The 26,194-nt window shown below is 40.3% G+C and overlaps 1 protein-coding gene across 1 annotated transcript in view; it reads left to right on the top strand.

Moving 5' to 3' along the window:
• The window catches only part of LOC149157766 (T-complex protein 1 subunit zeta 1), a 156,098-nt gene that overhangs the window by 17,878 nt on the left and 112,026 nt on the right, over nucleotides 1-26,194 (top strand). Inside the window, exons 4-5 of the mRNA XM_089435995.1 lie at nucleotides 24,372-24,523; nucleotides 24,704-24,751. Of these exons, the coding sequence (XP_089292121.1) occupies nucleotides 24,372-24,523; nucleotides 24,704-24,751 (200 nt within the window). The remainder of the gene's footprint in view (nucleotides 1-24,371; nucleotides 24,524-24,703; nucleotides 24,752-26,194) is intronic.

Here is a 26,194-nt window from a genome sequence, read left to right as displayed (position 1 = left end):
GAAAATGAAAAATAAATAAAATGTCACTTTTACTTGAAGAATTTAACATTACCATTTGGCATTGATTGCTAGAGTTGATATGTGTGAGGCAAATGCGAGGGGAGGCATGCTTTTCTTAGACAAGTTGTTTTTTGAGGGAAACAACTCCAAATTTCCCTCAAAACAATATCAAAACTTAGAAAATTGCATTTTGTGGGGTCTGTAGCTGGCTTGGTAATAAACCGGTCGGTTTATGAAGGAACCTGTTGTTTATGGGAAAATTAGCTGGTTCCTTCATAAACCGGTTGGTTTGGGCCCGTTTTTGTGGTTTTTTGGCGAAATAGGCCCATAAACTGTGTTTTTTTTTGTTTTGTTTCTGTTTGACCTGGTGGCCCAAGGAATCGGCTGGTTTGACCGGTTTTCGGTTCAAGTCGGCCGGTTTTTAAAACTATGGTTTTAGTAGCCCAAGGAGCAGTCTTCTTAAATGACATCGACCGGTTTATGGGAAAATCGGCTGGTTCCTTCATGAACCGGTTGTTTTGGGCAGATTTTTGTGGTTTTTTTGGTGAAATAGGCCCATAAACCGGGTTTTTTGTCTAGTTTGACCCGGTCGCCCAATGAACTGGCCGGTTTGACCGATTTTTGGTTCAAGCTGACCGGTTTTTAAAAATATGGTTTCAGTAGCCCAAGGAGCAGTGTTCTAAAGTGACCAGAAGAATGACAAGTGGGCATATTTGTGAAAACCCTAAGGAAAATCATCTAAAAGGCAGCTAGAGGACTTACAAGAAGGTTTATTTGAAAACCTTGAGAGTTGGCTATTTTGGAAAGATGAGAATAACAACTAGAGGGTAGAATTATTTGAGTCTATGGAGTTGCGTTAATTGATAAACAGTGATTGGGGAGGTCAACCAAGTTGTGTTTGAGGTTGACTGAACAATAGATTGGCTAATCTTGTAATGTAATCAGTCAGTTGAAGGAATTATGTGATGGACTATCTTCAAGGTAGGAAGCAGTGCAGGTAGTAGTGTTGGACACAGTACAAGATGTAGTAGCTGAAGACCTCAAGTACAGGATCATGGACTGTTAGGAGGCAAATTTGGAGCACTAGTTCAAGAAGTTGCAAGATGAGCAAGCCAAGTGATAAGAGGGCTCGTTGAGGAAATATGACTACTTCTGACACAAGTTGAGGCTCGTTGACGCACTTTCCCTGTTTGAGAGGGAGTGAGCATGGATTCCTCTCAGGTTGAGAGGGAGTAAGGTTGGACACATGGTTCTCCTTGTGCCAGGTACTTTAAGTCATTTGACACGGGGACACACGCAGGGCACACAAATTTGAGTGTCTGACACGGGGCACGTGGACCCCCAGAACAAGACACATAGGACACATTATATATTATTTTATTAATATATATATATATATATATATATAAATTAAAAATTAATACTAAATAGATATTTCAATGATTTCATATTACACAAATTCTCATTCATGATACAAATTCAGACATAGATCTAGATTCCACATTGTAAATTTGTAACTTTGTAAGTTGTACAATGTAACATTATGCATACAACTACAATTGTGGCAGTTTCATCAATGATCTAATAGGAGAAAGAAAAGAAACTGCAGTTTTCTCATTAAGTCATCAAAATCAAAATGTGTTACATAGGTAGTAGGTACTGAGTCTTAAGGACTCCTGACTGGCAATTAGAAATAATAAATACAAAACAACTACAAGGTAGTAGGTAGTTCATCAATCATCATCATCAAAATCCGCATCATTGTCATGGTCACCACTGCTTTCCTCTGCTGCATCCTCCTCCTTTGTATCCAATGTAATCTCTGCATTTGCTGGTGTGGAGTATGACCCCTTAAGAGTATCACCATCATCAAAGTGACAAGCTTGAGCACCGGCTTGTTAAGATCCAAGTTGGCCAATGCAAACTTAACACTATTGTCCAAATCCATATCATTAGGAAAGACATCCCACATCTTTGTCTTTCCCTTCAACCACTCATCCATTTGCTTATAAATAAGACGAAGGCTGGTGTGCACATACACCATTGTCTCTACCCTGAACTGTTGAAGCATGCTCTTCTTGACACTATACAAATTCTCATATGTGCCCAAATTTCTTTCGCAACAAGAGGATGAAGTAACATGAGAGAGGAGCCTCATGGCTAACTGCTGGAGAGGAGGGCTTGTTGCCCCTTGAGTTGCCCATCAAGAAAAGGGCTTCTTAGCCCCCTATCTCTAATCTCATTATAGCCTGCAAATCACCCAGTGCCAGTGGAAAACTCTTCAAAGGCATCCTCCACCTCATCGAGAGATGCTTTATCCTGAAATATCCGCCTCAATGCATCCTTCCTCCCTTGTGAAATTTCACCATCCATGTGAGGAGGGAATCTACGGGAAGGTCCACCATTCAACCACTCATGGCTGTAGTATTTTGGGTTCAATGAGTGAGCCAAACAATGCAAAGGTGTGCAATTCTTGTCCCATCTGCTGACAAGAATATCTTGTATGGTGGTGAAGAAGGCCTCTGATGATGTCTCATACTCAGGGCACTCACTCTGTAAAATAATGGTCCTCACAGACTCAATCATGGAATCCCATCCCTCATAAACCTCTCCTAGGATGGGTTGGTCTGTATTTGCAAATCATAGCAAAGCAATGATAGGGTCCATGATCTTAATAATGAGATCTACCCTCTCCCACCAAGCATCATCTAACATTGTGTCCTTGACTCTTTTTGAGGCTACTTGATCTGTCTTTCTCCAAAAAGACCAAAACTCTGAAATAACCATGGCCCCAAGAGCGGTCTTGACCTCTCTCAACCTCTTCAACATGATGAATGAAGAGGCAAACTGTGTATCTGCAATCTTCAACAATGATAGATGGGTGTACTCCTTGTAGATTGTGAGGGCATTAGTATGATTTTGTACAAAGTTGCGGATATGCTGTGCATCCTCAATAACACTTCCAATCCAAGGCACATCAGAAGCAATAGTTTTAAGTGCTAAATTCAAGGAATGGACAATGCAAGGTGTCCAAAATACTTGTGGATATTTAGCTTCCACAATCATGCCAACAACCTTGCAAACAGGTGCATTGTCTGTAATGATTTGCACACAAGAATCAACACCTACATCTTCAATAACTTTAATGAACAACTCACCCATATATTGTGCATCCTTGTATTGTCCAAGTGCATCCACTGATTTCAAGAAAACTGGTCCATTCAAGGAAGACACCATGAAGTTGATGAGTGGGTGGCGTGTTGAATCTGTCCATCCATCATAAACAATACTAAACCCAGGTGTTGGCGATGCTGATTTAACAGGCTCAAGCATTTTGTCCACCTCTTTCTTTTCCTTAGTCAACAATGTGGTTCTAAGCTTCTCTAACCCAGGAAGCACATACCCTGATGGAGCCCCTTGAGTTAGAGCTTGACACATCTCAAGAAATAAAGGTGATTGTGCAACATTATAGGATATAAAGTTCAGATAGAAAAAGAAGGCAATGGTGATATCATGTTCTTCCCGTCTCTCTTTTTGAAATATCTTTCCCATTGGAACTAATTGCCACAGCCTTTCTTTTTGTTGCTTGACCTAAACCCCCACCAAAACTCTCAAATGGAAATTTGTTGCTCCTTTTCCTCAAGAATGGAAGGGGATCCTCATTCTTCTTTTTTTAGACGATGCAACCACCCCTGCAACACCGACGTTAACTTCTTTTTCCATTTCTTTCCTCTTAGCTACAAACATATTTGCACATGCTCCAATTCCACAACCTTGTAAGCCCAACAAATGAACTTTCACATAGAAACAAGTACTCTTGAAATGATTGTTGCAATAGTTGCATGTCCAAGAAACATTGCCTCCTCCATTTAACTTGCTGCTTGGCCCTTGATCTCTTGTGACATACTTCCACAAGGGATATTTACTTTCTTGAGCCTGTTGTCTTTTTAAATTTATTCTTCCCTCAACATTTGAAGCTGCTGTTGCAACCCACTTCCAACAGAGGGAACACTTGCAGACCTTGATGACAGTGGAATAGTAGGGGCATCACCAATGATGACATTCTTCCCCTTCTTTTGTTCCTTCCCCATTGCCCTTGATTGAGCCATGAATACTGTAAAAAAATAAAGAAAAAATGCACAAGCATGTAAACAAAATGGACATGCAAACTGTTGTAGCAAAAATGGAAAAAAAATGGAATCAAAATGCACTTACTAGTTGCTTGAATCACCTCCAAAACGCTCCCAAATCCTTTGCTAGTCGATCCGACACACCCACAACAAGAGAGAGACACAAGAATGAGGGATAAATTGGCCCAAGTCAGGCTTTTAAATCCGTGCGACACGTTTTTTAGTGGGACGTGTGTCCCAAATTCAGGATTCGTTGGCTCGTCGAATCTGATTCGCGTGTCTAGTGAATCCCACATGTCAGGACACGCTTGAGCCACGATTCAGACATGTGTCCTGTCATGTCCCTTCTCAAACACATTTGTAACGGGGAATTTTGCACAATTTCGGCTAAGGAAGAGAACCCATCATTTTCGACTTAGGGACTTAGGAGGCAATTCAACTTAATTTGGTTGCTAGTGGAATGTGGGGGCCACCCACATGGGTATTCGAATTGGCTCATTCGAATAGCTTAGAGGGAAAGTTGAATAGGTGGATGGAGGGGTCCACATGAGGCAAGGGAGGCCCAAGGAGTTAGAAGGAGGGAGCAACTCTCATTTTGGGATTCATTCATGCATCTTGCAAACAAAATCACTTGATTGTTCACTTTGCTATTTAGCTGAGTCATCTGGTTGTTTAGCCACAAAAAAGGAGTTTCAAGGCGACCTTCTAGCGTTAAAAAGGAAGGCCGTGTTGGTTCGAGAGGCGATTCTGCAGCAGAACGAGGATTTGGAGGGCATGAGAGCAGATTGTGCTGAGTCCACAGCTAAATTGACTCATGTTGGAGAGCAGTTGGATTCCCTATTGGTGCAGTGAGAGTGCATGTTGGAGCGTGAGAGCAGCCCTCTTCGGGCATACATAGACTGTCAGGCCAGGGTAACTCCACATTGAACGAGAGACAAAACTGATTGATATATTCATTAGGTAACTCATGCATATATATACAAAAATGAAAACGGATCAGTTCATCTTCTAGATGACTGTCCAGTTCACCCATCTGTTTCGGATTAGGTGTCAACATTCCCCCCTTAATCTGAAGGGATGTTGGTGAGTCCAAGCATCGTTCTGAATCTTTCAAGCTTTTCTCTTCCAAGCGCTTTGGTGAAGATGTCTGCAATTTGCTCGTTTGTGGAACAATGACGAAGATGGATTGTTTTGGCCTCAACATGATGTCGGATCAGATGATATTTAGTATTGATGTGCTTAGTACAATCATGGAACTTTGGATTCTTGGCCAACTTTATTGCAGATGTGTTATCAATCATGAGTGGAGTAGATTGTATTTGTTTTACTTGCAAATCTTCAAGAATTTTCCTGAGCCACACAATTTCTTTCGTTGCTTCAGCTGCTGCCACGTATTCTGCTTCTGTTGTGGAATCTGCTGGTATTGATTGTTTGCGTGATCTCCAGGAGACAGCGCCTGATCCAAGACTCATAGCATATCCTGAAGTAGATACCCCAGTTTCTTTGTCTCCATCGAAGTCTGAATCAGAGTATCCAATAAAGTTGAAGTCGTCCACCTGTGTATACTTGATTCCAAGGTCTTGAGTTCCCTTCAAGTACCTTAGAACTCTTTTTGCAGCAGACCAATGTCCCTCACAAGGCTTTTGCATAAACCTGGAGAGGATTCCAACAGCAAATGAAATGTCTGGTCTGGTAGTAGTGAGGTAGATGAGACTTCCTATAAGCTGTCTATACCTTGTTGCATCCTCAAATTCCTTTCCTTCAGTAGATGTGAGCTTCAAGTTTTGTTCCATTGGAGTAGAAAGGGGATTGCACTCTGTCATGCCAAATCTGTATAACAAATCTCCAATGTATTTCTTTTGAGAAAGAAATATGGACTTTGGATGTTGGGTTACTTCAATGCCAAGATAGTAATGAACATGGCCCAAATCAGTCATTTCAAAAATTTTTCCTAATTCTTTCTTTATGGATGCAATATAGCTTTCATTGTTCCCTGTCATTAAAAGATCATCTACATATACCACAAGATATACAACTGTTTTGCCAACTTTCTTGACAAATAAAGTTGCATCATCAAGATCAAAATGTTTGAAGTTGAGTTTCAGAAGATGCTCAATTAGTTTTTCATACCAGGCTCGTGGTGCTTGTTTGAGGGCATACAAAGACTTCACAAGTTTGCATACTTTGTGTTCATGTCCTTTCACAGCAAATCCTTCAGGTTGGGACATAAAAACATTCTCTTTTAGATCTCCATTCAAGAATGCAGTTTTTACATCCATTTGATGGACTTTCCAACCGTTCTGAGCAGCTAGTGCAAAGAGTGTCCGGATGGTGGCCCATTTTGCTGTGGGAGCAAAAGTTTCCTCATAATCGACCCCTTCCTTCTGTGCAAAACCTTTTGCCACAAGCCTAGCTTTGTGCTTGTCAAGTGAGCCATCAGCTTTGTACTTGTTCTTGTAGACCCACTTGCAGCCAATTGGTTTGGTTCCAAATGGAGGATCAACCAGCTTCCAAGTGCCATTCTTTATGAGGGCATCATACTCCTTTTGCATCGCTTCTTTCCATTCATCATGAGAAGCAGCTTCTTTGAAGGAAGTTGGTTCAAAATCTGTAGACAAATTCAATTCACAATCATAAGTAACATCCATATCAACAGGTGAATTAGAGTTATCTACATCACCTCCATCTTGTCGGTTTGTATTTCTGGTTCCTGTTTTTCCAATTTCATCAGGATGAACACTTTCAAGTGTCTTTGTCAGCCACTTTGGGGGACCTTTCTGAGATGGTCCAGGCTGTTCTGTTGATTGAGTTGGGTTTGAATCAAGATTGAGTCTCCCAATTCTATCAATTACATCACTTAAAGCATCATCCGTTGTTGGAGTGTCATGCAGGGGAGATTGTTCTTCAGAAGGAGATTCCACATGTTGATCTAGTATAGGAATCCCCCCTTCAAGATGTGGAATCTGATTATCAAACTCTTGGAATGATTTCGGTTTTGTGAATCTATCCAAGCGATCAAGTTGCCGCTCAACAACACTGTCAGATTTGGATGATTCAAGAAAAATGACATCTCTAGATAAAACAAACTTTTTATTTACTTCATCATAAAGGCGGTATGCTTTAGATGTGTTTGAATACCCCAGGAAGATACACTTACGACTTCTAGCACCAAGTTTGTTTCTATGTACCTTTGGTATTAAAGCATAACAGGTGGAACCAAATATCCTGAGATGTTTTACCGAAGGAACATGTCCATACCACAATTCATAAGGAGTCTTGTTTCTTATAGCACTAGATGGACATCTATTCTTTATATATGCAGCACATAGAACAGCATCAGCCCAAAACATTGTCTTTACATTTTTGAAGAAAAACATGGATCGTATCCTGGTCAACACTGTTAGGTTACCTTGGCCCATTGGACAGAGGGAGATAGAGCTACCTAGTCAGATTGTATGTATTGACCAGGATAGCGAGATGAGATGACTTGAGTTGCACAGGGTGCAACACCCGCATGCTGGGGTTGTTCTATGTGCGGGAGTTCGTGCATTCGATCCCTCTCTTGGGGTTGGGTGGCGAGAGATTCTGAGTTGGTACCCGGTGGAGTGGACTATGGAGATGGTAGTGGACCCAGGTGGAGCTCAATAGGAGTTTCCAGGCACTGGGGATGCTGGAAGCCCCGACTGGCATTGGGATCTGGGAGGGACTACCTATCATTTCCCATGTATGTCGGTTGACTACAACTGGGATGGTGCAGTTGACCTAGCAATTGAGCATGCACATTCGCTAGGGGAGTCTCGGTCAGCACTAGTGGCCGACCATTTTATGGACAAACTCTTTTGGTTTTCTTGGTATGGCATTTGTACACGGGATCACGGGTGATCAACATACTCTGGAAAGAGTTTGTTGGAGGAGGTGGTATTGGCAGGTCACTAGACGGTGCCTTGCATGGAGCTGGGGGCTCTTCACTTTTGTGCAGGACATAGAGGAGCAGAGTAGTGTTGGCATCATTGCTAACACAGGGAGAGTCACTGCTCGGATCCCTCAAGGGGGGACTTGGAGGGAAGATCCATTCATCGGCAGGGATAATAATGCGATGGTGGAGGTGACGATACTGATTGGGTGTGGCCTGACACGTAGAGACATAGCTCTAGGCCATCATATCCAAGGATGTGTGCGAGCATCTAGCGTTGAGCAGTGGTCTATAGGTGGGCAAGGAGATGCATGGTTGTGTGTTGTAGTGTGTTGGACTGCGTTATGGAGTGGGAGTGCCTCACATCACAGTGAGTACATGCGGGGAGTGACAGGTGCAGTGACACAGATAGGAAACAGGACGGTACAGGATGGCATAACTGTAGTCGAGGGTATCCAACAGTGTATGGGGGTAGGTTGCGGTGTACAGTGGCATGTCCAGGAGTACTGGGATGATCGGTGGTATGCAAAGGCTTATGGTGTTGCACAACGAGGTCTTGGAGTGTTGCCTTGAGGGACACCCATGGACGGAGATATCTGGCATACCTTTGGGTGTAGTTCACCGAGGATCGATGGGGACATAGATGAGCGATACTTGATGGTATCCGTAGGGACTCACACTCCTGACCCTCTTCTACTTCACTTATAGGAATGGGCGATTTGGTTGTTGTCCTTTGACATTCTGGGCACGAGCAACAGGGGACTGGGAGCTCACCCAAGATATTTGGATGACACTTGGTGCGATAGAGGGGAGACTTCTCCGTGGGGGCATCGAGTTGGTGCGCGAGTTGACAGTCACAAGTCGAGGGATGAGGTGATCATCGACAAGGATGGCATATCATTCATCACTGATCTTATGCCTGGGGAGTCGGTCAGAGGGGAGACATGTTTCTCTCTTTCCACAGTGCATGTCTGGACCATGCATGAGCAGAGGATACTGTGTATGACTAAGATAGTTGTCCAGTATGTATCTGGGTTCTCGACATTGTATCGACACATTCTCCACGAGGTGGGTAGCCAAACTAGTGGAGATGGTTTGTAGGAGCAGGATGGATCCACATACACCGAGTCAATTGTGTGTATCAGATACCCATCTATTGGTTGCATTCAGGGGGTAGCTATTTGGCAAACGTGGTTTCCAGTGGTCATCAGTACTACATAGTGGCAGACACCGAACAATTTAGCATCCCTCAAATTAGTTCATGATGTATGGAGCCTATATATGGGTGGCATGCAGGGACTAGAGATGAGGGCCAAAGGGATTCCATCGGTTGTCAGGGCTATGCCGCAGCAGGTTTGCCTATGGGATGCAGGGATTCAGTTGATCAATAGATCACTCGTGATGAGCGGAGTCGTGGCAGAGAGTGATATAGTTTGCTCTTGGGATGACACATGGGGGTTCACAAAGGGTTTCATCATATGGGGAGGCAGACATTCTCTATTGCTGCACAGGTTCAGAGTTAGATTTGGATGGGTAGGCCTTGGTGCCATGGAGATGCCTAGGCAGGATGTGTCTCGCCTCTTTCAGTATTCCACCATCGAGTTCCAGGAGAGGAGGATACTGTCTGTGCATGATGGGGAGTATGACATAGTCAGAGTAGCGCAACGTCAGCATGGTGGCACCACTCTAGGACTAGCAGGGAATTGGGGCGTCGCAACTCTTCACAACTCAATAATCTTTAGGGATGCGCTAGCTATTGCAGGGGGAGATCATACAGATCTTCCATTGGTCTTTAGTGAGTCATTGATGGAGCAAGGGACTTCTGGTACTTGCACCGGGCAGGATAGTGAGTGGAGCGAGGGGAGTTTCATGTTGGATAGGATGGCATGGGATCCTGGTATTGAAGTATTCTTTCATATCAGGATAGTGCGGAGGTTAGGGATGATTCAGTGGGACATCTGGGACCCTGGCACATGTTGCAGTGACAGTGGGGAGCAACAGTTAGAGAGAATGCTCGTTCAAGCATTGCTTGAGGGCAAACGATTTTTGGAGCGTTGGAAGAACTTGCCGGATGAGGATGCCACTTGGGAGGGTGATCACATATTGGAGCACCCAACTTTGAGGTTGCTTGAGGGCAAGCAACATTTGGGAGGGGAGGATTGTCATGTCCCTTCTCAAACACATTTGTAACAGGGTGTTGCTATACAATTTTGAACAATTTTGGCTAAGGAAGAGAACCCATCATTTTCGACGTAGGGACTTAGGAGGTAATTCGACTTAATTTGGTTGCTAGTGGAATGCAAGGGCCACCCACATGGGTATTTGAATTGGCCCATTCGAATAGCTTGGAGGGAAAGTTGAATAGGTGGATGGAGGGGCCCACATGAGGCAAGGGAGGCCCAAGGAGTTATAAGGAGGGAGCAACTCTCGTTTTGGGATTCATTCATAGATCTTGCAAACAAAATCACTTGTCTGTTCACTTTGCTGTTTAGCTGAGTCAATCGGTTGTTTAGCCACAAATTTCTCAAGTGGGAGATTCAACCTCTACTTCGGGGGACCATTCGTGCCTACCCTAGAGAGGGAGTTCTACAAGGATTTCAGGAGTTTCGGGGTAGTGACATAGCACCACCCACTAGCGCAGAGCAGGGAGTGCGTATTTCTGGGCAACCAGAGAATACACATAGGGAGATAGAGGCCAATAGAGATCAGATTGTTTGCTGGAGAGTTAGAGAGCTGAGATAGCACCAATAGACTAACATTCTTGCTGAGTTTTACAGCGAACAAAGCTAGTATTCCAACAATTTGAATTGCTGGGCTAGGGGACAGCGCAGAGGCCACTCAACAGTTTTTCGTGGAGCTTATGAGTAGGTGTCTTAGGCCAAGATCTCACTTGGGAAGTCAGGGATTGGATAGCAAGGGCCAGCCCAACACTTTGGGGGCATTTCCGGGAGGATTTACAAGCAATTTCCGGCAGGCTAAGTTTTGCAGTTGCAGCTGAGGTTGGGCTTCAAGGGGGTTGAATTTCAGAAGTCTAAGCCAAATGGGGTCGACTTTGGGAAATCCAAATGGGGCCAAACCATTTCTGGGTTTTTGCTAAGGAGTTTCTGGCTGACGTTTCATCATTTTCTGAGCACCGGAGGAGGAGTTTCTTGTAGTCCCTTTCTAGGCAACAATGAAGTTTTTTGGGCAGCGCAGAGCATTGAGGAGCAGTCTTTTCCAACATTTGAGATCATTGTATTATCACCTGGGTTCTGTCATGCTTGCCATTGAGGCAAGCCTAGGTGCATTCCTCTGTACTATTGTACTTGCTCCTTTGATTAATAAAATGGCTTAGCAGGTTCTTAATTCCAGAGTTTTTATGAGCATTTGCTCATTGTTTAAAATTTTTGTGTTGTAAATCTTTTTTGCTTTGCATATCACTATTTATTTAAGTTTGGAACATTACATGTCCCTTGAGGATCATGTCTGGTTTCTTAAGGTACTGTGATGGATTAGGATTAATATCCCAAGTTAAGTACATGGACATCGATAAGGAGAATTGTGGATTGTAAAAGCATCTTGGGCAAACATTCTTGAGTCATGTACTGTGATGGATTAGGATGGAGATCCTAAGTCAAGTACATGGACTTGAATAAAGAGTGGTCCGGTGTATAGACATTTCCTTGAGGAAAATGCTTCGGTGGAGGACATACTCCAAGAATCCTTAGTGGAGTATGTACCTCGTGGAGGTGGTATGGTGTCCCATGGAATGCCTCCCAACATTGTGCTTTGATCTTGTGGAGAGGTTGAGTGTACTTGTCAAGGCCTTGGTAGTGTGACAATGCTGGCTATGATGATGCTATAATCATTGATGCTTGTCAATTTGAATCCTTGCTTATAGATGAGAATATCAGTGTGAATAATTATGAATACCTCCCTAGTTAAGAGGGAGTGTTGGAAATTGTAACTAGTTTCGGTCTTCATAATTGATTGAAGAAGACATTTATTTTGTAAAAAGAAATTGATTTTTTATATGTTCTGTTTGGACACATGAATGAAAAGAAAAAAATGATTTTATAATTGATATTTTGTCTTCCAACTTGCCAAGTCAGCCCTCCTAGGAGACAGGTCAACTCAACCACAGGATGCATTCCTTTTTGGACATGAAAACTACTATATATTGGCAAGCGTGCACCCTCATTTGGTGAACAGTTCGTGGATCTTCTGTAGCAAGTACAAATATCTATGGAAAGAAGGATTTCAGGTGCTTTCCTCTGTGCTTCTCTATGAAACTCGGATAACCCTCACCTGGAAGATTTCGGGTTCTCTGTGAAGATATTCAGACTCACGGTGGTGTGGACTTGTGATTAACTTCGGGCCTTTTTGTGGTGCATCTTTGGTGATAGTATGTAAGCTCATGTGGTAATCTATGAAGGATTTAATGGACAGACCTATGGACATAATTATGAAGGCAAATGTTGTTTAGTGGAGGCCTAACTTGGTAATGCAAGAAGCTAGTTACTGAAACAAATGTATTTGACTTGGATTTATCTGGATTCTATAACGAAAGGATTGATGGGTTTTCCCCCATGGTGGGGGTTTTGCCTTGGTTTGGAGCTTAATTTCTTGTGTCTCTTGTTCCTTGTGTTCAAAGATCTATAATGTCTTATATCTGTTAATAATTGCTTGATGAAGAAGATTAACAAACAAACTAATAAGAAGAATCAAAATAATGCTCACAAGTAATTATCATGTTAAAATAATTCATATTTTCACTCGAATTCTAACAACCTAGTCATATGAGGTATGAGATATTGACATAATGTTTATATATTTTCACCTAGTGTTCATGTAAATATGATTCATTTAGTGCATATGAATCATTTTATTGGTTGCGATTATGATATGAGGGATGAGTACCCTGTAACTTGTAAGTAGTCATTTTATAGTTGGCTACGTAGTGTCTATGTATGGTGATTCATAATGGCTAAAGGAGATCACAAGGCATGTGGTAATTTGTTCATAGGGTATAATAGGTGTTAGAGGAACTCTATAAGTGTTGAATTTTGTAGCTATGGTTGGTCTTCATAATTAATATTTTGGCCCTTGAGTTATATAAGACATGTTCTTCATGTCGGCTTCAAAAGAAAGAATTCATAATTTTTGAAATTTGAATTTTGGATCCAAAATGATCAAGTCAACCCTCCCAGTGTCAAGTAAGCCCAACTTGAAGGGACACACCCATTTGGCCCTTTTAACATCTATATATTGGTGTTCATTCTCTCAAATTTTGGCATCCATTTTCAGATCATTTGAGGCTTATTTAAGATCACAAGAAGATGAAGTTCTGAGGCATTATCTAAGGAAAATACAAGGACGAATTTTGATGTTAAATGTAAGGACGAAATCTAAAGAAGGCCGAAATTTTTGAGGTACAAGAAGACTAAATTGCTGAGGCTATTAAGGATAGTTTGACCAGTTGTGACTAGGGCTATGTTGCTAGTCAGTTTGACTTGAAGAATTTGTAATGTTCCTAACTAGGAAATTCAGTGATAAACAAAGGAAGCAGACAAACCTAAGTTGCACGAAACGGGGAAACGGGTATGAGTTTCCGAAATGGGAAGCGATACGAAATGCGACCTCCCCAAATTTTGGAAACGGGGAAACGCTAATATATATATATCTCTCTCTCTCTCTCTCTCTATATATATATATATATATATATATATAGAAAATATTTAAATATATATATATATATATATATATATATATATATATGTGTGTGTGTGTGCAATCATAAAACATAAATGATACATTATAATTTATTACACTTAAACATTAATATTTAATTTACATCACATTTACTCATGAATGATCACATAATGAAAATAAAAATATCAAAATTTCCAAAAGCAACCTTTATTAGATATCCAAATCTCAAAATCAGCCTTTATTTATATTAATATATGAGGCTGCAAGTACAATAAAGACTATAAGGCTGCAAGAGAGAGATCCAAATCAGGATTTTCTGCATCCACATCCCATTCTTTAGAAGGACCACTGTTGTATTGGGAGTCTCCTCCTACATAGTCGAACGACCTTAGTGCTCTTGATTAAATACACGTTTCATACCCTAGTACCCTACATGATCTTGATTATTGGGAGTTTCCCCTGCATAGAGGGCTTGGTTCTCTTGATTAAATACAAGTTGCATACCCTAGTACATGATAAAATCCAATGGAAACATTGCAATCCCCCCAATCCTGAAATCCTGAAAAACAAATAAGTCTGCTGGATTTTGAGTGAGATCTAAAATTCTACTTTCTCCATATAAAATCCAATGAGGGCGAAACCACTCTCAAACATCCTGAGTCATTTCATGGTAATGTTAAAAATTCAAGTAAAAGGATGAAAATGAAAAATAAAGGAGAATATCACTTTTACTTTAAGAATTTAACATTACCATGAACTGCATATCAACACTAGGGCAAAAATTCACTTTTATAACTTTAGACACACATCTAGAAAATTAAAAAACAAATTTGAAAAAAAAAAAAATTAAAAAAAAACACAATTCAATTGGGAAACGCAGGTTGTACGGCCGGGAAACGCGTTTCTGTTTCGGGAAATGTGGCAGTACGGCCGGAAACGCGTTTCCTGGCCATACCAAACGCGTTTCCGCATCTCGTCCCACTTTCCAGTCGGAAACGCCCCCCCCCCGTTTCCTGCAACATAGAGACAAACCAACAATCAGAAAAGAGAAGCAATCACCATACACCCATGAAAACGTTGGAAATAGAGAACTTCTTAGCCATTTTATTAAATCATCATGGACAAATACAACAGTGAATGGAATGGTGCACCTGGGTTTGTCTCTAAGGACAAGCGTGACCAAACGCAGGTGAGCAAATGATGATACGATTTCCCTCCAAGGCAATTCGAATTGCCCAATGCGTTTTCCCACGTAGGTGGCCCCCACTTTCCACTAGCAAATTAATCCAACCTTCATTTCTCTTAAGTCCCAAGTCAAAATTGCTTAGGTCCTTTACTTAACAAAAATTTGTACAAAATTGGGGAGAGACAAAAACCTGTTACAAATTCATTTGGGAAGGGACATGACAGAATTAGATGTATCTCTGTTGAACTTAATGATTTCTCTAAGAAAAAGGTTGTTGGACTTTTCCCCCATGTGGGTTTTCCCAAGGTAAAATTCTTGTGTCTCTTGATTGGCTGTCTCTTTATGATCCTACTTTTATTTATTGTTTTTACTGTTGAGTTCTTGTATGTAATTGCTTTATGATGAATGTGAACATAAGAAAAATTAACGTAAGAAAGCATTTGAAGTAATTACCAGCTAGAAGATCTATGCAAAATCAACATGGTATTAGAGCGAGGATAAAAAGCAGCCAAAGAAACTTTAAGGAAGACAAAGTACTTGAGGTCAGACGTTGGAGAGAAGTTGTGAAGCACAAGTTGTCTGTTTGTACGAGGTTGAAAGGCCTTAGGTTTGCTTCTTGTTTTATTTTCTGTGGTAGAGCAGAAAACATAGAAAATAAGAGACCTTTTTATATATGCTAAATTGAAGTTCATGACACGCCATCAAAGTTTAAGAGCAATTTGAAGTTTGTAGCCAAGATTATGTTGATTGTTGCAGGAGGGCCGAAGCCTTAAGTACTAAACCTCTATCAAAGCCTCAGAAGGCCGAAAAGCCTCAGCATGACAATATAGAGGTTGAAGTGATGCGAGATTACCTCAGGGATTATACCTTTTAATGTGGTGTATGATAGGGTATGTTCCCTTATTGGTACTTGGTATAGGGAAAGTGTGTTGATAACCAATTTGTGTACCCTGGATCTAGGTATGTGTACCTTTGAAAGATATTAGTAAACTTTCTCTCATGCATCTATAGGGTATAGAATTTGGGTAACTAGCAGGGCAAGTGTGACATATTTCCATCATATGCACCTTAAAGGATCTTAAATATTTTTGTGAACAATTTTGGAAGACTAGACCATTTTGCATAAGACTAGCTTCTTTCATGCCTATAGTGAATGGAACCTAGGTCATTGGCTTGTCAAGCATGATGTTACCATGACGTTGACATTAGGTCTAATATAATGATACAAGAGGAAGAACTTCTTTGTTTTGCTAGTTCACGAGGCAATTAACTACCTATGTTTATTGGGAAGTAGTGATCTTGATGGGATTTGCTGGAATTTTTGGAAGGAGAGACCAATGCACATAAAACTAGTTACTTTCATGGCTATAGTGAATGGAACTTGGGTTATTGGCTTGGCAAGCATGATGTTACCATTAGGTTCAACCCAATTACTCAAAATAACAAGTAACAATGAATGCTTGTGAGTGCGTCCATTTGCTTATTTAGGTACGGGCATTGAAATTTTACACAACCATGCTAGAATTCGACATTAATGATTGAAAACGCTATTTACTAGAGGCAAAATTCTTGAGTCATCCTAAGAATCCTTGGTGCTTGAATTTGATCTTCCATATAGGTTACACATAGAGCATTGCTTGATATTAGATTGTTTACTAGTACTGGTGTTTTTAAATTGCCTCCCTTTGCTTGTTATTGGTAAACTGATGACCATTTATCCTTGTTGATGATGCTTATTATTTGAATGTCATCTCCAAATTGGTTTCATTTGGAGATAAACTTGATTGGACATGTTTGTGAGCATATGATTGCAATGCTTTTTGCTGGTGTTTTAAAGGCAATGTTTGCGAAGGAGCCTTATACTGAGACTAATTTTCGGAAGGTTAGGTATCCGAGAGGGAGGTGTAATATGTGTAAATGTTGTGATATTGTGACTATTTATAGGCCTCAAGCGTTCAAAAGCATTGCCATTTAATCTTACTACTACTTGGTAGTGTTTGCTTAGTATAATGGTCATATGGTGATGTATTGATATATTAATATAGTTTAACACTTTAGATTTAGGTGTTTAATAGTGTTAAGTGATTTAAGTTAATAAAGTAACATGCTATAATAATATTAAGCTAGATTTAGTTCAAGTATTGTCTTAATGTAATGAGGCAGTGTCATAGTTGTAGAGGTACATGACATTGTTTCTCTCATACTCAGCTATTGAAATATAAGTTATAACCCATCCTTAATAATATCAAGTTATCTTTATGTTTTTCTCTTGTCCTTGAGTAATTATACTCTTGTGTATGCACATTTATTTAATACTACGTTGATCCTAATATATAAAAGCTCCACTATGCTGTTGGGAATACTCAGTTGTTGGGTTATTTGGAGGAATTTGTGGAAAAGCTTTGTTTTATCAATAGATAATTTGTTAAAATTGGCAACTAGGGCCAAACTCCACCTTGGACAACTCATATGATGAAGTTGATATTTTTGTTGGATTTCTCTTTCCGAGAGGTGTAGGATTAATCTAAAGATCATTTCATTTTGACATGTATAAATAGAATTATGAATTTATTTCTATTATGGACAAATTGTCAAGGTCGGCGGACAAACTGATGTAGGCTCAGAAGCCCAAAAGACACGTCTTTTCATCCTCAACGTTGCATATAATAGAAGGTGCATCTACCTCATTTGGACATCATTGGTCACTCACATATCTCTCTCTCTCCTCATCTGATTGGGTGTACGATTTTTGGGCAGCCTTTCTCCTCCACACAAGTGAAGGACAAGTTTGTAATTTTCTGTTATATGCGTTGACAGAATTGTAGAAGGGTTGTCTAGCGTTGATTGGGCAACAATTGACCTTGTTTGACTGCAATTTTCCTTGGAGAAATTTTGTTTGGGCAGGCTGCATTTCTGGGCACAAAAATGGAGGCATTCTGAGCTATTTGACTGCATGTTTGACTTTGCATTGACCGAGTTTGATTGATATTTTCGGGACTGTTTTGGGTTGATTCAGAGTATTCTTGGAGGCCGAATTGACTGGGTTTGACCTAGCAGATTTAGAGGAATAATTCTGCTGTTTTGACCATGGTTGAATTTTTGGTTGGGGCATCCTGTTGACTGCAGTTTGATTGGACAAATTTGACTTTATTTGGGCAAGTGAATTTTGTATATTGTACTCTCTCTCTCTGCTGAACTTTTGAAGAATAATAAGAAGAATTGATCAAAGGGTTTCCCCACATTGCGGTTTGTCCTTGGCATGCACCACTTCTTGTGTCCTCTTGTCTTGGTTTGTCTTCTGCTTTTTATTTATGTTCTATCTGCATTTACTATCATGTTAATGTGATTGCTAATCTGGAAATTTTATATTGGGCTAATAAGAAAAATTGAAGTAAATTGCTCTTAAGCATAGAACATACCATTGTTATCTAAAATTAACATGGTATCAGAGTTGAGATGAAGACAAAGCCCAAGCAAGAGTGAAAAGAACAATCACTGAGACTTGTTGGACAAGGACAAGACACAATGGCCTTCGCATCTTACTTCAAACTTGATGACAAGCTCAATGATAAGTCTGATTATCATGCATGGAAGATGTCTCTTGATTTGACTTTGGAAGAGTAGGATGTTATGGACTATGTGCAGGGAAAGATTACTGAACCTCCTTCAAATGCATCGGCTGCTGCTAAGACAAAGTACAAGAAAGGTAAAGTCAAAGCAAAGAAGATCATTAGGGATTCTATTAACAGACATTTGGTTGCATACATCTCTGATTCTAAGGAGATTTATGACAGGTTGGTTGGCATGTTCAAAGTTAGCAATGCAATCCAAGTCCAAAGGACATAAAGAAGGGAAGAGGTGAAGATATCCAATCCTACTTCATGAGGATTACCGAGATAAAAAATGATCTTTCAATTGGAGAAGTTATTGCTGATAGGGAGCTCACTCTCATTGCCCTTGGTGGTCTCCCTTGTGAATGGCATGTGTTCAACACCACTATCCTCAACAATGACAAGATTCTAGATTTTGATGAATTGTTGACTAGATGTACTCAAGAAGAAACAAGGATGATGATGGAGAGAGACATGCCTTCAAATAGGAATGAACCTACTGCATTCTCCGCTCATGCTAAAAAAAATAACAATGCAGGTTCAAAGAAGCAATGTCGGAAGACCAAGATTCAAAGATGGAAGGAAGGGAATATGCTTCATTTGTAACAGGTTTGGTGAGTATGCTAGGGAGTGTCTTAATAGAAGGGATACTCATTGGGATGATGACAACAAGAACCACAACAATTTCAGGGGCAACAACAATCAAAGGAATGGAAAATTCAACAACAAAGGAAAAAGGAACGCTCCTGCTACTCAACATGGAAATGGTCGACCTCCCAAAAGATCAAGAAACTCCAGGTATGATGAATCTAATGTTGTAGATAACAAGCAAAAATAATGTTATCGTATATATGCCCTCTCTACTGCCTCTCCACCGGATACCTTGGGAAATTGGTTGATTGATAGTAGTGCCTCAAGGCACTTTACTGGGTATAAGGAAGCTCTTTCAAATCTGATAGAAAATGATACAAATTTGGAAATCATTCTTGGAGACAATGCCACCTATCTCGTGAAGGGAGTTGGGAATGTTTCTCTTCAATTGAATCAAGGTAACACCATTCATCTACAAAAAGTACTATATGTACCTGATCTAATGAAGAACCTGATATCTATCTCCACGATGGAAGATAAAGGATTCAAGGTGGCATTCATCGATGGAAAGGTACGTGTTTGGAAAAGGAATTTCAAAGAAGCATTTACTCTTGGATTCATGGTTGATAGCCTATATCAAGTTGAAAGAATCCCATTAGGAGCTATGTCATGCAACACATCTCTTCAATCCGAATTATGGCATTGGAGGTTTTCTCACCTACATTATAAGGCTCTAACCGATATGAGGAAGATAGTGATAGGTATGCCCGAATTTAAAGTAGAACATGAAGGTGTTTGTCAGGGATGTGTTGAAGGAAAACATACAAGGGGACCATTTCCCTCAAGTGATAGCAAGACTACTTACATTTCTGCAATTGGTTCATTCTGATCTATCTGGTATGTTGCCTATGACATCTTTGGGAGGTTATTTATATTATGCTATCTTTGTGGATGATTTCTCTCGCAAAACTTGGCTTTATTTTTTGAAGAAGGATGAAGTGCTCACATGGTTTCGTTCTTTCAAAACCTTGGTCGGAAATCAAACAGGGAAGATCAAAATATCAAGGATCAATAATGGAACCGAATATGAATCAAATGAGTTCAATGACTATTGTAGGGAAGCTGGCATTAAGAGGGAGACTACTACCGCATATACTACTGAGCAAAATGGTGTTGCTAAAAGGAAAAACTGTTATATTATAGAAGCCACTTGTGCCATGCTTCATGATCAAAGCCTTCCGAAGTTCTTATGGGGGGAAGCTGCCAACACTACTGTGTATGTTCAAAATAGATGCCCTCATCAAGTGTTGGACTCCAAAACTCCTGAAGAAGTTTTCTCTAGTAAGAAACTTTATGTTTCTCACTTTAGAATTTTTGGTAGCCCCGTATATTTTCATGTGCCGAAAGAAAAGAGAAGCAAATTGGATGCATCTGGGAAGAAAGGAACATTTGTGGGCTATTGTGAAACTTCAAAGGCATATAAAATCTGTGTCTGGTCAAAGAGAAGTGGAGATAAGTCATGATGTCACCTTCGATGAAGATGTTGCCCTTGGGAAGATTAGTAACCTTCCTATTCCAAGGAAGGACAAAGAAGCATATTCAGGAAAGCAGGGAGAATCGCAGGATGAGTCGATGCTCGATGTTGAAGGACCAATGGATCCCATTGATCCACTTCCCCATGAGCCCTCCTCCAAAAAAAGGAGACCCTCATGGCTTAGGGAAACTCTCAAAGATGCCGAGAATCATATTGCTCCAAGGGAAACTTTTCATGAAAGTAAGAAGTCGAATAGGTACCAAGGGTGTGCCTAGATGCAATGAGCAGCATTGTTCAATCTGATCCTCGCACATTCAAAGATGCTGTGAAGCACCAAGTTTGGGAGGATGCTATGAACGAAGAGTGTGAGTCGATTATGAAGAATGATGTCTGGGATGTGGTCCCTAGACCCAAGGACAATTCCATTGTCACCTTGAAATGGATCTACAAGATCAAGCATGGAGCTGATGGAAGCGCTGAAAAGTTCAAGGTCAGGTTTGTTGCTCGAGGATTCTCTCAAAAGGAAGGTGTGGATTACGATGAGATATTTGCTCCAGTTGTCCGATATACCACCATCCGTGCGATTATAGCCCGTGCTTCCTCGCAAGGATGGAACCTACACCAGATGGATGTCAAAATCACCTTCTTGCATGGTTCAATTAAGGAAGAAGTCTATGTAGAACAACCCGAGGTATTCAAAGTTCAAGAGCATCAGACATTTATGCAGGTTGAAGAAAGCCCTCTATGGGTTGAAGCAAGCACCCCAGGCTTGGTATGAGAGGATCGACAACTATCTAATGAAGTTGGGTTTTACAAGAAGTGAAGTTGATCTGAACCTTTACTTTAAGGTTGAGAATGATAGACCTCTCATCTTGGTACTTTATGTGGACGATCTCTTTTTGATAGGTGCAGACCCTCTCATTTATCAATGTAAGGAGCTGGCTTCCGAGTTTGAAATGAAGGACCTAGGACTGATGTATTATTTACTAGGGTTGGAGGTCTGGCAAAAGCCAGGTGATATTTTCCTTTCTCAAGGAAAATATGTCGTGTAGCTACTTGAAAGATTTGGGATGGTGGACTGCAAGTCCGTGACTACTTCGATGGAAATTAACTTCATGAAGTTATGCGGAAGTGCTGCTAGGCCCGATTTGGGAAATCCTTTTGAGTATCGTCAACTTATGGGGGCCTTGATGTTCTTGGTGAACTCTCGTCTGGACATATGCTTTGCAGTGAACACATTGAGTCAGTTTATGGTCGATTCTAATCACATACATTGGATTGCTTCCAAGAATATTTTGAGATATCTTTGGGGCACAATCACCTATGGACTGAGATACACTGTCGGGAATGTGAGGCTCCATGGTTATTTTGATGCTGACTGGGCTGGCAGTGTGGTGGATCGTAAGAGCACATCTGGATGTTGCTTCTCTCTAGGTTCTGCTTCGATATCCTGGATGAGCAGGAAGCAAAAATTGGTTGCTTTGAGCACCACTGAGGCTGAATATATTGCTGCTAGTATGGCCTCCTGTGAAGCTGTTTGGTTGAGGAAGCTCTTTAGTGAGCTGTTTGGACATGTGTTGGATACCACTGTGATCTTCTGCGACAACCAAAGTGGGATTCATCTTTATGAGAATCCCGTGTTTCATGATTGCTCCAAGCATATTGATATCAGGTACCACTTTATCCGGAATATGGTACAATGGGGAGCAATAAGGATGTGTCATATTGGGACTAATGATCAGGTCGCAAATATTCGTACAAAGCCCCCGGGGAAGGTCAAATTCTTAATGTTCTGTGAATGACTTGGAGTCGTGGAGAGACCCTCTTATGAGGGTCCCGTTTGATTTGGAGAGTGAGATCTGGGAGCTCCGGGGGGCTTGGGGTACTTCTTGGAGCGATGAGCGACCATAGGGTGAGTGGTTCACCTTCCCCAATTGGTGCGCGATGTTCAGGGTGAGTGGTTCACCTTCCCTTGTGATACCCCATGATGATTGAGATATGCATAGGATGAGTGGTTCACCTTCTCCTATGGCATATGAGCAGGATGAGTGGTTCACCTTCTCCTGCCGATACATCATACCCATGTCGTCTGGGACTCATGGGAAGTACCTCTCATCTCGCCAATGATTAGGGAAATGAGGATAGGAACCATGGTACTACCGATGGACGCATCGTGTACTACCGTACTCCCTATGATAAGAGGTTTGATATTGATCTGGGATCATTGGAGACCGACTTTGGGTCAGTGGAGAATGGTATGAAACACTCTCGATCATTGTAAACTGACTTCAGGTCAGTGGAGAGTGGTATGACACACTCTCGATCATTTCTTCTTCATTATTTCTTCATGGTTCAGCAAAGCAGAGTATAACAGCGATGTCAGAGATGGTACAGATTGACAGATGATTTGGCAGGCGAAGTTCTCCCTAGTTGAGAGTGAGTGTTAAAATTGGCAACTAAGGCCGAACTCCACCTTGGACAGCTCATATGATGAAACTGATATTTTTATTGGATTCCTCTTTCTGAGAGGTGTAGGATTGATCTAAAAATCATCTCATTCTGACATGTATAAATGGAATTATGAATTTATTTCTATTATGGACAAATTGTCAAGGTTGGCCAACAAACTAATGTAGGCTCAGGAGCCCAAAAGACATCTTTTCATCCTCAACGTTGCATATAAATAGAAGGTGCATCTACCTCATTTGGACATCATTGATCACTCACATATCTCTCTCTCCTCATCTGATTGGGTGTACGGATTTCTGGGCAGCCTCTCTCCTCCACACGTGCGAAGGACAAGTTTGTAATTTTCTGTTTTATGCGTTGACCGAATTGCAGAAGGGTTGACCAACGTTGACTGGGCAGCAGTTGACCTTGTTTGACTGCAATTTTCCTTGGAGAAATTCTGTTTGGGCAGGCCACATTTCTGGGCACAGAAATCGAGGCATTCTGAGCTGTTTGACCAGTGTTGACCGCAGGTTTGACTTTGCATTGACCGAGTTTGACTGATATTTTTTGGGACTGTTTTGGGTTGATTCAGACTATCATTGGAGGCGGAATTGACTGGGTTCGACTGAGCGGATTTGGAGGAATAATTCTGCTGTTTTGACCAGCGTCGACTTTCTGGTTAGGGCATCCTGTTGACTGCAGTTTGACTGGACAGATTTGACTGTATTTGGGCAAGTGAATTTTGTATATTGTACTTTCTCTCTCTGCTGAACTTTTGAAGAATAATAAGAAGAATTGATCACAGGGTTTCCCCACATTGGGGTTTGTCCCTGGCATGCACCACATCTTGTGTCCTATTGTTTTGGTTTGTCTTATGCTTTTTATTTATGTTCCATTTGCATTTATTATCATGTTAATGTGATTGCTAATTTGGAAATTGAGCATAGAACATACCATTGTTATTTAAAATTAACATAATTGTTCGTCTATTTGACATAAGTTTTGCATAGAGATGGTATTCCACTTAGATTAAGACTAGAACGGTGTGGCTTGCACCCTTCATCCTTTTGTATCAATCAACTCTAAGCTCTTTTTAGGATTAGTTCATTATAATTTTACTTTCTCCTAGCTCTCAACTGAACTATAGCATTGTGATGTCCTTCATAAGTTAATCTCAATAAGTTATGGTAAGGTTGAAGTTGATTAGTGTGCAACTTATTCAAATAAAATTCAATTTATCTTACAACTATGAGAGAAATTTCAGGAATGCACCCACGTGTGCTAGTGGATGGATTTGATATTGCAAAAAGAGCTACATTGGATTTTCTTGAGAAATTCAAAACCTCAGTTCTTATGGAGGAAGCCCCTGACAAGGAGATGTTGAAAATGGTAGCAAGGACAACTCTTAGGACAAAGGTATGTTGAATACATTGTTTTTAAATTTTGTTGAATTTTTTAAAACCACCTTGCTATTTTTAGTTGGGTTACATCGTTTATTAATTGCCTTTCTGGAAGGATTAGTTACTGGTAAAACAATTTTAGCTTTATTCATATTTTGTTTATATTTTTAACTGATATCATCTGTTGGTTGTGTAGCTCTATGAATCTCTTGCAGATCAATTAACTGACATTGTTGTGAATGCGGTGAGTAATTATTCTTCTAAAACCTTGAAGTAGAATTTTTAGTGCTTTTTATCGCACGAAAAATTTAGTGATATGGTTTTTTAATGCCAGGCTGGTTTTATTATCTTTCTTCCCCTTTATTCATGTATATGATAATTAACTTAGAGATTTATGTCATGTGAATGTATGTTGAGCTTTAGCTTCATGATCAATCTGAGATTTTTTGTTTGTTTGTTGTCTAGGAGTTATAGTATAATGTGAATCATCGAACCAAATCAGTTATTTTGTGTTTTGGGCCAGATTGTTTGGGTTTTGCCCCATGGAAGAATTCCAGGATCTGACTAGATTTATTGCAATTCACGTCTGACTGTTTCATGTCTTCCAAATATGATATATGAAACTGTGGAGAAAAAGCATGACAAACCTTTTAATAGCATATAATAATCTTTCAACAGGGAACTCATTATGGGCTTGTGTTTGTATTTACTTGGCCCATCATGGACAACTCAGTAGCATCTGCCATTATTGTGGGTAGAGCTGCTATTGCTATGTCCTTGTCCATTTTTTATTCATATTTGATGGAATTAGGTTTTAAAATGCCAAAATAAAGGTGGCTAGTTTATTATGTTATTCTATGAAGTTGTTGTGAATGCTTCCCCTATTTGCTGCCACTGTAAATAAAGCATTTCTTGCCCCAATATGTTTTTGCCGCTGTAAATAAATCATTTCTTGCACCAAAATGTTTTTGGAACAAAATACTGAAAATCAGTTTTTAGGAACTGATATGTTTTCCAGGAAAGTGATCTAGAAATTGGCCTTTTAAAGTTTCATTATGGACTCATGTTTGCATTTTCTTGTCTCATCATTGACAGAGCACTCACTGGCATCATGTTCTTATTGTGGATAGGGCTGTTATGGCCGTGCCCTTATTCATTTTCTTATTCATATTTGATGGAGTTCGGTTTTAAAATGCCAAAATAAAGGTGTCTGGTTTATTATGTTATTCTTTAGGTTGTTTTTAATGCTTCCCGCGTTGCTGCCAAAGTAAATAAAGTATTTCTGACCTCAGAATGCTTTTGGGACAAAACACCTAAAATTGTTATTGTGCCCTGAAATGTTTTTCAAGCGTTTCTAGGAAAGTGATATAGACATTGGTTTCTTTTGGAAAATAGAAGTTAAAACCAATACAAATTTGAAATAGAGATAAAAAACCACGCCTGAAGAAAGGGATGGAGGACTAAGATATATATATATATATATATATATATATATATATGTATTTATGTATGTGTATATGTATCTGTGTGTGTGTGTGTGTGTGTTGTAGTGTTGACATCTCTTGAGGTTTGGAGGTTCATCTAATCCTGTTTTTAGAGGCATTGTCATTTTTCTTATTTTTGGTAGCATTAGGTTGCACTAATTATTTTTTATAAAGAGGAGAATTTAAAGTAGTATTAGTGATGG

This window comes from Pinus tabuliformis, chromosome 5_2, assembly GCF_031772625.1.
Source record: "Pinus tabuliformis cultivar Carrire ecotype Pingquan chromosome 5_2, CPIR1, whole genome shotgun sequence".
NCBI lineage: Eukaryota > Viridiplantae > Streptophyta > Pinopsida > Pinales > Pinaceae > Pinus > Pinus tabuliformis.
Note: the sequence above shows the minus strand (reverse complement) of the source record. Positions and strands in the feature narration are given on the sequence as shown.